This window comes from Hylaeus anthracinus, unplaced genomic scaffold (assembly GCF_026225885.1).
Source record: "Hylaeus anthracinus isolate JK02 unplaced genomic scaffold, UHH_iyHylAnth1.0_haploid 12000, whole genome shotgun sequence".
Lineage (NCBI taxonomy): Eukaryota > Metazoa > Arthropoda > Insecta > Hymenoptera > Colletidae > Hylaeus > Hylaeus anthracinus.
Genome location: NW_026534347.1, coordinates 444,805 through 457,166, shown reverse-complemented (window position 1 = coordinate 457,166; position 12,362 = coordinate 444,805). Strand labels below are relative to the sequence as shown.

The 12,362-nt window shown below is 37.4% G+C and overlaps 3 protein-coding genes across 9 annotated transcripts in view; all 3 read left to right on the top strand.

The window, feature by feature from the left end:
- Nucleotides 1-3,716, top strand: part of LOC128890491 (protein numb) — a 41,293-nt gene extending 37,577 nt beyond the window's left edge. For 4 of the 5 annotated variants that reach the window (XM_054149042.1, XM_054149041.1, XM_054149038.1 and 1 more), the window contains 7 exons: nt 45-263; nt 353-539; nt 632-889; nt 1,060-1,080; nt 1,678-1,863; nt 1,990-2,531; nt 2,625-3,716. In XM_054149042.1, coding sequence (XP_054005017.1) covers nt 45-263; nt 353-539; nt 632-889; nt 1,060-1,080; nt 1,678-1,863; nt 1,990-2,531; nt 2,625-2,933 — 1,722 coding nt within the window. In that variant the 3' untranslated portion in view covers nt 2,934-3,716. The remainder of the gene's footprint in view (nt 1-44; nt 264-352; nt 540-631; nt 890-1,059; nt 1,081-1,677; nt 1,864-1,989; nt 2,532-2,624) is intronic. The other variant, XM_054149040.1, reaches the window with a different exon arrangement.
- Nucleotides 3,717-7,251: 3,535 nt separating this feature from the next.
- Nucleotides 7,252-7,778, top strand: LOC128890366 (DBF4-type zinc finger-containing protein 2 homolog). Its single transcript, XM_054148805.1, has 2 exons — nt 7,252-7,510; nt 7,545-7,778. Exons 1-2 carry the CDS (start codon nt 7,265-7,267, stop codon nt 7,776-7,778), a joined length of 480 nt encoding a protein of 159 aa, XP_054004780.1. The 5' UTR covers nt 7,252-7,264.
- A 243-nt stretch (nt 7,779-8,021) lies between these two features.
- Nucleotides 8,022-12,321, top strand: LOC128890486 (coiled-coil domain-containing protein 40). 3 transcript variants are annotated; one of them, XM_054149012.1, is made up of 9 exons: nt 8,022-8,145; nt 8,241-8,421; nt 8,575-9,197; nt 9,990-10,233; nt 10,305-10,715; nt 10,782-11,303; nt 11,391-11,678; nt 11,749-11,907; nt 11,979-12,321. In XM_054149012.1, the coding sequence occupies exons 2-9, from the start codon at nt 8,290-8,292 to the stop codon at nt 12,204-12,206; spliced, it is 2,607 nt and encodes an 868-aa protein (XP_054004987.1). In that variant the 5' UTR covers nt 8,022-8,145; nt 8,241-8,289; the 3' UTR covers nt 12,207-12,321. The 3 variants fall into 3 exon arrangements, with proteins under 3 accessions (XP_054004987.1, XP_054004986.1, XP_054004988.1); XM_054149011.1 differs by having other exon boundaries at nt 8,081-8,167; XM_054149013.1 differs by lacking the exon at nt 8,022-8,145 and having other exon boundaries at nt 8,288-8,421; nt 11,397-11,678.
- Nucleotides 12,322-12,362: the final 41 nt, after the last annotated feature.

Below are 12,362 nucleotides of genomic sequence, written 5' to 3'. Positions count from 1 at the left end.
CGTATCGAAAAAATTAATCTTTTATTTTCGCGATGAATCGATAGAATTCGAGACGGCGGCCGGTTCGCGCAGTGTTGCACGTATCCGGGGATGGTTTGCGGGTCGTCGAAGACGAGACGAAAGGGCTGATCGTCGACCAAACGATAGAAAAAGTTTCGTTCTGTGCACCAGATCGGAATCACGAGAAAGGTTTTAGTTACATTTGTAGAGATGGAACGACCAGACGGTGGATGTGCCACGGATTTTTGGCGTTAAAAGAATCGGTAAATTTCAACTCGCAACCAACAGTCGTAAAGTGACCAAAACTAATGCGATACAAAACAAATCATTATTTCGTTTAAACTCTCTTCAGGGTGAACGGTTGAGTCATGCGGTAGGCTGCGCTTTTGCTGCGTGTCTGGAAAGGAAACAGCGAAGGGACAAGGAATGCGGTGTCACGATGACATTTGATTCGAAAACCTCGACCTTTACGAGGAGCGGCAGTTTTAGGCAACCGAGCCTTACCGAACGATTGCAGGATGCGCGAGAACGAGCTGTTGGTCAGTTATTTCTCCTCTTCGACTCTATCACTTTTCTCGAATTAAACCCCTGATAGTGTCGTACTAAACTACAGTATTTCGTTTGCTTGCAGATGTACCCCCGTTGAAGCAGGTGTACAATCCTTTTGCGATCGAGAGACCACACGCTACCCCGTCGATGCTAGAACGACAAGGTTCCTTCCGCGGTTTTACGCAACTGAATCAAGCATCTCCGTTCAAAAGACAGCTCAGCTTACGAGTCAACGATCTTCCTAGCAACCTTGAACGAACGCGTAGCCACAGTCTCGAGCCGACAGATTTGTCACGAATGCCGCCAACAATGTCTCACATCGTACCTTTGAAACCGCCAGGTAATTAGAATTTATCCTCGCGATAGAGAAGCGATTCCGATGGATATGTTTGTTGATCTATACTTTTCGCCGCATGTCCCGCGCGTTAATCAATCGTGAAAAGTGATATACGTTAACAGTCTCAGGTCAGTTTGGACATCGAATAATGTACTTGTTCATTTTTACAACAGAATTCGAAGGATATGACGAAGGTCATTATTCCCTATTCTGTTAACTGTCCATATTGCCTGCCCCTACTTCAGTGTTTTTGGATTATGCTATAGTTTCACGTACACGTTCAAATGTCTATTCATGCATCGAGGAGGTAACGGGACTGAATTCAAATAAATGTATGTACCATACGAACGTATAAAGTTGAAAGAACTTTTACCTTTTAGAAAATAGGTATAACGTTTCAGTCTTGCTACTTCCTTGTCGCAGTGTATACATTTACATATGGAGTTAACCCAATATAAAGGAGTAGAAGACACAGTAAGAGTGGGGATGATGTTCTTTACGATAGCGATGATGTAGTTAGTGGTTTCGTGTAGTTGTATTTTCAATGTTCTCGTGTTAGAAGAAAAACATGGTTTGTTCCTGTTTTTGCGACGTATTGTTTCTACGCTTTACATTTTCCGTTCCTAAATTGTCCAATTGTATACTTCCGTTCGATATTTGTAACAGGTATTTACGTGTCGTGCAGCATGCATTTCGTAGTTTTTAGCACCAATTCAAAGCACCAAATTTAATTCATCGATAACCTTTGTTATCTGGAGTAATTAATATCGAGATTGTGCTTTTTCTTACAGTTAGCCCGATACCCGAGCTATCGCCAGGGGTTCAAGATAGCGTTTCGGCAATGTGTCAGCAGCTCTCGCAAGGGCTTTCACTTCTTTCGAGCTGCGACGACTTCGGACCAATGCCCAGCCAGAGCAGCACAAGCTCTGTTGCTAAACAACTTTTTACAAGCACTATTGTGAATAACACTTCACCAGGTATAGTCATTTTGTAAGGTCGATTAACGGAAACGTCCGCGTAATCCTCGAGTCGGATTCATTTATAGCACGAACAAACGTGTGTACACTTTGTACGTTATCACTGGTGACTATATTTTGTTACAGTGACAAGCAGTAACTCGTTGGATGAGTTGAAGTTGCAGAATGGACCGAGTCTCAACAACAACAATAACAACAACAACAACAACAACAACAATAACGACAAGAACGACAAGAACGAAGATCTCAGTAATTTGAATCACATTGGACCCACTTGGAAAGAGTCACCGTCACCCGTTCTGGCTTCGAATCATAGACTTACGCCGATCCTAAATAAAACTACCAATCTTAGTCCTATCCTTCCAAGAACAAGTGCGACTACTCCAATCGTGATGAGTACCCCGGCATCTACCACCACCGTTGGTGTATTTGGTACACCACCTTCGGCCAGTCCTGCTTTTAGCACAGCATCCACATCCTCCTTGGGAAACGCGTCCACGCCAGCTGTAAATAGGTCACCGATTCCTACGAACTCTACGGTGACTCCGAAAACAACCTCGCCAACCACCAGTGTAGCCTCCTCTTCTCCAGCTTTGTCTGCTAGTATCGCTACCGATGCTAGCCAAGTCAATCAAACCTCGGTAGCAAATGCGATTTCCAACGCATCGGTGAGTCTTTTCAAATTTTACGAAAGCACGTGTCAACGGGTACGTGTCACAGCGTTGATAAGAAATTTCACGTTTCTCCACGATTGCGTTCAGGTACAACCAGTTGCGACGACAGCATCATTGCCGAAACCAGAGCAATGGCTGGGAAGTATAACCGGAGCGGTACCGTCATCAGTGCAATCTCCTTTACAGGGTCAGACCAGTCCTCGACGAGCGCCACCGCTTCACGCGAGAGCCCTCTCGCTTGGATCGGCTGCGATGGGACAAGCTACCAGGACTGGTCCATCCGATCCCTTCGATGCCGAGTGGGCCGAGATCGCAGCGAGAAATCTGCGTCAGGCCAGCACGACGAATCCTTTCATAATGCCAAACGCGACGCAAGCGTTTCAGGTGCAATTGTAGCGCCAAGAGTTTATCAACAGCGTTGCCAAGTTCTTCCGTTCTAGTACATAATGACGATCAAGTGTTCGTTCGCATTTCGACCAGTCGCATGCTCGGAACTACGGTACATCCTTGTTAAGATTCCGGTCTGGTCGATTGCCCGAGCCAGCACCTCGAAATGCGAGAAGGAGCGAAGAACGGAAGATGCGTCGATCTCGAAGAGATATCTAGTAGCGATGACGATAGAGAAAGAATTCGCACAAAAACACGTACCCGCAACATTCTTTAGACGAGTAGATTACGCACACAGCCTATCAATGACCTCAAATTAAATGTATACGCGAAGCGAATAGAAATACAACAAGAAAGGGACCACCGCGATGGTCACCGTTTAAGATGGGTACGACGAAGCTCGTCGATCGGTCGAAGATAACGTTTCAAATATTGTCGCACACTCGCTTGCGGGCCAAATTAGACGTCGCTGGTATCGATAACATATTTAAATGTCTATCGCGAGATAAACTTATAAACGAGGTGTACAATAATCTCGAGTAGTTTAGGCTCAAAACGATTCCCGTCTTTCTGCATGAAGAAACAAAATTTGCACGCACTCCAAGATTTTTGCTGCACCACAAATGTTTCGACGAAAATGACAAAATGACGAAAAAAAAAAAAAAAGAAATGAAAAATAAGATGTAAGTAGTTTAGTCCCGGCTACGTGGCAAGAAATATTTTCGTTTACAGCGATAACAGTCGAGAAACGGTGTAAACGAAAAAATCGACCCGAGTACCAGGAATTGAAGAGTTCCGTTCACGACAAAAGAGAGATAGCTACGCGAACCAGATAGATGGCTAAAGAAAGTGAAATCGACGAGCACACGTAAATGGTTGAACATCTTGAAAGACCGTGACAGACATACGATATATGGCCAGTACTTAATGCGAGGGCGGATTCGAACGGGTATTTTGAATGTTTTATTATTAATTTATTAATTCAATATACAAGCGGAGGAAGCGTTGGCGAGCTTGAATAGTACAGAATCTATCGTTTCCAAGCCGACGTAATGTACACAAATCTACACACAACTAGTTACTTAAGTAATAATTAGATGTTGAAGTTTTTAGAATCAGTACGTTCCACGCTATCGTTGTCTAATATCGTGCGTGCGAACGAATCGTATTTATCGTAACGAGGACTAGGCAGACGGATTAGCGCTCGCTGAACGATTTGGTCCGCACAACTATGACACAAACGGTGCTTCCCCTAAGGACAAAACGATATTCACGACAAGAAACGAGAAAAACGATATACAGCGTCAACTTCTGACATAAACTATATACGTTACTGATTGTTATAGTGTATATCGCTCGTTAAATGAATTTCTAAAAGTGAGAGGGACGCGAGTAGATTTTATCCCGATTCAAAGAAATTAGCGCTTTCAAAGTACTTAATATAAAGAACCGGGGTATGGAGATAACCTAATTGTCCAAATTCTTCGACTTACGTCACTCTCATTCTCAGAGGCTTGGACGGATACAGAGGTCACAGTAGAGACTCGAGAACGCTTCCCGCGTCCTATGCATTGGCTTGTTGCAAACAATCGTCCCATTTTTATGCATTCCGAATTCCTAGGCATTGTCTCGATGGGATGCAGTGCTCTTTCCGTTAGCTATTTCGGGCAGCTTTTGGTCGATTGTTCGCTTTAATTCGCTTAGTTGTGAATAATCTTTCTTTGGACGGTCCGATGTTGAAAATTACTTGGGGGCTACTATAATAGGGCATGCCATACGGTAAGGGGGAGAGAATAGATTATTTCGAAAGAGGAGGAAGAAAGTCGGTGATATCAATGAAATAGAACGATTTCGTCGATGATGGGGAAAAGGGGGTACGTGTTCGATCGTTATTTTGACGACTCGTGTGCGCACGCGCTGTACATAAATTAGTTATTTAAATTGATAATGCAAGGAACGGAGAACGAAAGAGAGGGAGAAAGTGAACGTGCGTGTATGTGTGTGTGTGTGTGTGTGTGTGTGTGTGTGCAGAAGTTGTTAAAAGGCGTTCTTCGTTACCGAGGTTTTATTAAGTTGTAACGATAAGTTATCTTGTAAATATTCTAGTTCGATAGCGTTTATCAGCACAAAACGTTGCTTCCACGTTCGGTGATAGCTACTTATGAGGAGGATGATCCTTCGTCAGCCAGAGACGGAAACACGCGAACGACGCTCGTTACACGGTAGTCACCGATATCGTTCTCGATCGGTGAGGTTGCGCTCGATCGTTCGAGTCGCCTTCTCTCCGTCCCGTAAATCAAAAGCAACCGAATAAATGAATAATGAAACGGAACGTTATGGAAGTAGCACAAGCGTAATCATCGGGTACTCGCCGCAGGAAATTGTAAAAATCAAAACTTTTGTTGGTTTTGTTGGTTCAGTTGGGATGTACTTAAAATATTAGTATAAACGCTGCTCGTTTTCATTTTTCATTGGTGATGAACGCGATAATCGACGTCGTGGACATCGCGAGTCTTTATTCCTGTCAACGAATTCCGCTCTTCGAGTTCCCTCGGATAATAGATAGGGCTAGGGTGGGGAGGGGGTCGTCAGGGAACCGATAATGCATATACAATGCAGTACAGTGATTCGTTACATAACATTATCGCCTAAGTACTTATTGTTTTTTTCTCTTCTCTCTTTGTTTTCCTTTTTTTTTTTTTTACAACTTGTTTTTGTATCGATACATGATAATTATTTGTTCAGGTTTATTTGACTAGGATTGAAATCGTAAACAGGGCATCTTGGCTGGTTTCTAGTCCTGCATAGTTTTCTTTTATATGTTCCTTTTTTGGAATCCGAGTAATGAAAAGTAACTCGCGTTGTTTCGAAACTAAAACTTTTGGTAGACAGGACAGTCGTCAGTCAAGACGCATTCCAGTGTTTCGTTCAACCGAAGGAGACTAGTGCATTTACGATTGGTTTAACTCTTAAGTACACACAGGGAGATTGGAATAACAGGCAAATAGGTGCACCGCGTGCCAAATTGAAATGTGCAAACCGCGCTCACCGCGAAGTTATTTAACAGTACCATCGTGCACGCTTCCGTGGTTGTGTTGTACATAGTGACGCCGATCGATTCCTGGATCAATGTACGACTGCGTGTTGTTACGTGAAAGTATCCTTGTTCGTTTTACAATGTATCTGCCTCTGTATAGATACGATTTATTATAATATCTGTTGTGATTACCAAATTGTTTCTCTTATTGTTTCTATCTTCACCTACATATTTATGATGGTTCTGTATGTTTTTATTTATAAAAGAATAATTCTGAACTTGAAGCGTAGCGAATTGATTCGAGTCCGATTCAAATAACTATTTGATTACAACCCGTATCGGTTTATTTTACAGCACTAACGAGGAACATCAACGAAGCGTACAATTTTTTTCTTTATCATTATAAAGTGTACTATATACATACATTTGAGAATGGGCTAAATTCAAGTTGATCCGAATAACCTTCGGTTTTTCGGTATCCTTTACTTTTTTTTCGATCCCATAGGATTTCTTCAATAATTAAAAAAATTATCAGTGTTAGTATCCTCTATTTTATTCTATTACAAAAGAGAAATTTAAATTGCACTGCGTAAGAGAAAAAGCAAAGAACGAATTGTATCGAAAAATGACAACTGTGGAAGATGCATTGGTTAGGTATCCACCCAGCGTATCTTCTCGATGTTCTTCGAGATCCATCATAGGTCCAGGATGCCCAAGGTGTCCAAATGTTCAACCACCTGCCACTGGCACGTCTGCAGTTTGTTTTCAGCTTACGTATACTTGCGATAGGTATGCGTACAGTTAAAGTCGTCAAACAATATTGATATTAAAAATAATAAATTTCTCCAGGAAGAATATCGATATTATTATTTTCTTAACAGTGCCACATATTCACCTTGTTATTATCCACGTCCGGTATATTGCCAGCCTCCCGCGAAACCGCCAGTGAAAACAGTTAATTGTTGTCTGAAATGGTTCGATTGCTATGGAAAACCTGTTCCTGAATATTTCCGTTAAATTATGTTCTCGTTATTTTGTATTTCTCATGTGATTATAAATAGTAAGCATACCACGAAAAAACACGAATGCATACTAATCACGACACGTATACACATTTTACGTACATGTTCCTACTACATAGATGTGAATTTAAAGAACAGAAGAAACATGTAATCGATTACGAACGAATGTAAAAGAACGTATATTCATTGCGTGAATTCCGTCAAAATTTGTTGCGTAATACAGTCATTATATTTTCAAGTCGTTATGGATTATTCCATTATAATTTTATTATAATAAAATAATGTACTGTCGTCAGGAGATAAAAAGAACCAGCACACTACCACCACTGTGTTGTCATGGTCCTAAACCATTGCCATACGTTTGGCCTAAATATGGCTGTCCCCCTATACAAGAATGCCCACCTCTAATTTGCTGTTATCCTACTAATTCGTGCCCACCTTTGGTATGCGATTCAACTGGTTCACTGGTCACCAATACAAGTTGTTCAAATCGAATATCTTATGAATTATTTGGATTATGCATTTATTGACTTTGAGTAAAAGTAATAATTGGATCCGTAGATATGCAGACCACGACCAGAACCACCATCTCGACCACCTACCCTATGTATTGCTGGTCCTTGTCCAGCACTCGCTGGACCATTCCCTCCGTATTGTCCAACATCTCATTGTCAGAAAATAATATCACCAGCTTCCTGCGTGCGATATTGTATTCGTTCTACGTGTGGAGAATCCACCTATGCTCCTTGCTACTCTTCTAATTTACCAAAATGTCCTCGTACAGATTGCTGCTGACTTTCACACGTATACAATTGTATTATTGTATTTCATTGCATTACCCTGTGCTAGGACCATTCAGCTAAGCTCCTTGTGGATCGTTTATCATATCGCGAACATATTAGACAATTTCAAAGAATTATAACACTACGATATAGTAGTTATCGATAAAGTTTCGATCATTGTTGCTGATTAAAAAGTAGATATCGGTAGTGTCATCCTACAAAAACAATGGGAATCATTTTCGCTACAAACTTGGACGTTTTCCCACCGATGCCCAATGACGCCACTGTTACTAAAATCCGCTCACTGAGCGGCTTAGTGAGAGGTGATGTTATGGCATTTAGAAGTGTTGCCATAGTTACCGCGTCGATTTAAGAGAATTGTAATGTCAATACCTTGCGCTGGTAATACAAAAGTAACTTAAAATTTCAATATCAACACTGTTAATAAATATATCTCTTCATTATTGTTACACAGAAGAATTATTTCCAAAGTAACCATAGATCGTATAATAAAAGTTATTAAAATGGATTTGACTGAAACGGCTGCATTGGATATTCTTGATCCAGATGACAAATTAATGAAGAAATTTCAAGAAACGTTTCATACACATTTAACAGATGTTAATAACAGACTTTCGGAAGAAATATATAAACTTGTGAGACACTTGTTATACACATAAAAATTCACATTCTTTTTGTTCTAGTTTCTTATTTGATGTGAAATTGTTATTGTACTTTGTTAACTTATATTTAGTATATTGTGATTAATAACGCACTAAGAACATTGACTTTTGATTGCATATTTTTAGGAAACATCGATAAAACAATCAGAAGAGGAATTAGAATTCAAAGGTGTACATTTATACCAAACTCAACAAGAAATTGACCATCAACATACAATAATACTACAATATATAGAAGCATTGTCACAACTCACATTGTTAAGAGAAAAAAGATGTCAGAGTATAGAAGATGCTAAAAATGCTTTGAAAGAACATAGTTGTAAATTAAAGGAAGAAAAAAACAAAAAAGAAGAGCTTTCTCAAAAGTTAAACAATTTGCTGGCTCTCTATAGTTATTTGTCTAAATGGGAAAAAGATTTAAATGATTATTTAAAAAAGTCAAAACAGATATCATCGCAAGATACCAATAAAAGGAAGACGTTAATCAATAAGAAACAGCAACGAGATTTTATTTTGTATCAATTAAAGGAAGAAGTGTGGAGAATCGAAGCAGACATAGCACATTTGGATGAGCAATTACAGATTAAAGACAGAGAAAAGGAAGATACTAATAGAATGATAATCGATGTAAATACAGATTTAGAAACCCTACACGCAGAACACAAAGGCTTACATATCACATGGAAATCTCTTGTGGCTAATATTTGTAAACGGAATAATTTTCATGACCAATTACAGTCTCAACAAGAGTAAGAATTTTATAAAATTAAATTAAATTCAAAAGTATTGTCATCACTGTTTTTTTTAAATAAATCTTTGATAGTGATCAAATTTATCAATACGTTCTTTACGAAAAAAGATATATATATTTATTTCAGCTTTTCAGCCAAGAAATGGACTTTGTTACAAATCTTCTAACCATTTTCTCATTATCGCACATTCTTCCACACTGTTGCTTTACATACTAATTCTACTATCTACCAATAATACTTGATCTACCAGTACTTTATTCAAACTTACTACAAAAGCTTGACGTCAAACTATCCTAGGTCCTGTACACTTTTCCATCTTCTAACCAATAACTTTATTTTTGATCTTTAGCTATACATATATTCCTATTTAGATACTTACCCCTTCTTTCCTTTCGCTCTTTCTCTATCTTTCTTAACCACTCGGCTACCCTCTCATTCGGCCTCCCCTCTACGTTTCCTCTCTTGATTCCCCTCTTTCCAACTTGTTATATTTTTTATTTGTACCCCTCTGCTAACTCTATCGTCTTTTTCCGTCCAAAAACTTCTGCACCATATAGCATAATTCCCAATACTAGACTGTCAAACATTAGTAGCCTTCCTTCAAAGTCTACTCTGAACTTGCGTTCCCCTATTCCCCATACTGTGCTTTGCTCTCTGCTCTCTGCTCTCTGCTCTCTGCTCTTTGTGCCACCATTACTATATGTATTGTCAGCATATGCCAACGACCAAACCTTTATTATACAAAATGCGTAACATGACTTTATATTTAATGTAGCATGTATTTCTTAGAGAAGTTAATAAATTATACGATGCACTATTATTGGAAATACGTAAAGTCAAGAGAGAAACAGAAAAGGAGATGGAAAAGAATGAACATTTGACATCTTTATCGTTTCGTATAGACAATGATGTTCGAATCGTATCGAAAAAAATATCAATGTATAATGAAAAAATTGCAGACATTGAATTGCAATTAATAAAATTAGCAAAAGTTGATGAGCAAACACAGTGTGATTACAATATTATTTTTGCTGTATGTCCAATATGATATATTTCTTAGATACATAAGGCATTACTTAATATTACACAATGGTATATTTCTAGAAATATCAGAATTGCTCGTACACGGAGCAGCAAGCAAATAAGAAGTTTGAAATTATTCTTGAAAAAAAGAATAACGTAGAAGACACGATATTTAAAAAGTTAGACGAGAAAGTTGTATGTGACAAAACAGCACAATATATAAATGAATTATTATTAAATACAAAAACTGCTGTGTTACAACATGAAATCACAGTCGCGCGTTTAGAAAATTTGTGCAGTAATAATCGTTTGAAATTAGAGAGACTGAAAAATCTCACAGCGAATCAGAAAGTAGAATTAGAGGAACTTTTGCAAAAAAATGAAGAAAAAGTAAAACAATTAGATGAATTGGAGAGAGACATAGAAAAGTATGAAACTATAATTGAAAGGAAGCAAAGAAAATTTCTAGGGATAAATAAACTTATAAAACAGGTTGTAAAATTAATGCATATCTTAACCAATTTAAAATAAAATTATTTATAAACAAATAATTTCTAGATTGCACCAAACATTGGTAGCGAAGATTTTGGTCTGCAGGATTTAAAAATTATAAGTTTAACAAAAAATATTCAAGAATTTGTACAGAATATTCAAAAATTACAACAATTCTGGATGCGTCAACAAGGTTTTATGGTTTCGTTAAGTTATCAGAGAGAATCGCAATTACGGGAGTTAAATCTTCTCGACAAAGAAATTATGATAATGGGGCAAAAAAATTTTAAATTAGAATACATGTTAGAAATGCTTACAAAAGAAGAAGCAAATATAAATAAGATGATAGTTTCTCTCACGCAAAAAGTTTTGCATATCAATTCAGATTTAGTGATACAAAAAGATCTGAAAGAGGATTTGGAAGACAAAAACTGTATAATAAAAAATGAATGCATTTTATCTTTCCAAGAACTCGAATTAGAACTTATAAAATTACAGAGTGATTTAAAAAATTCATCCAATGAAAAAATGGCATTAAAGGAAGAATTAAAATCTACACAACAAGAGAATTCATCATGGGAGAAAAAGGTGTAACATCATATTTACTTGATACTTAATATATTTCGTAAAATTCGTTTTCACGTTTAATGTTTTTATAATAATTATGTAATTAAGGTACAGTTACTACACGAGACAATAAAAGAAATTAAAGACGAACGCAGCGCCGGTGCTATACCGTCAATGAAAAATGAAATACATAAGATGGAAATGAGACTTTCACATTTAAGAAGAATTCAAGAAAAGTTAATTCATGATATGGAACTTTGTATTGGAAGAAGAGATATTATAATAACCAAAGCAATTGGTAGACTTAACAAAAATCCGAAAGAACGCCATAACGAAAAGGTTACGATGCATAAACGTTTGATTGGCCAACAATCAAAAATCAAGCAATTCTCAAAAGTAAATACGATTTTTATGGAATTAATTGTTTAAAAACTCATCAAGTTTATATCTTTGTTTAAATTAATAGATAATAAAACAAACTGGCGATGCAGTGGAACAATTGAAAAGTGAAATAAACGGCACAATGAATAAATTTAGCAATTCTCGCCAAGTATTACGAAATTTAAAAGAACACATTTCAAACATAGAAGACGAAATTAATCAAATTGAAATGTTAAAATATCATGTACGTTTTTCATCGGAAAATACTGTATATAAAACTCGACAAAAATTTAATTTCTGTCCATTAATTTTCAGAAACTGCATAGCTTAATACTTAAGCAAAGAAAAGTAAAACAATTATATAATATAAAGACTGGTAATTATAAAATGATTTACAGAAATGGAAGCATAATAGAGGAAAATATGAAGATAGAACACACTTACCAGCAATATTTAAAACATATAATAGAAAAAACTAATCACGATTTCCCAATGTTAAAATTTAGTTTACGGAAAATACTGTTAACCCTGCAAATTCTTTAAGAAACTAGTAGATATGCAAGATAAGATAAATTTTCGCGATAATGTACGAATTTTTTATATCATTGTATCACGTACTTCACATTGGACAAATAAATTTCTTAGTAGTTCAAGGTTTCATTTTATCGAACAGATAAGATAGTTTTCTTCTTATTTGTA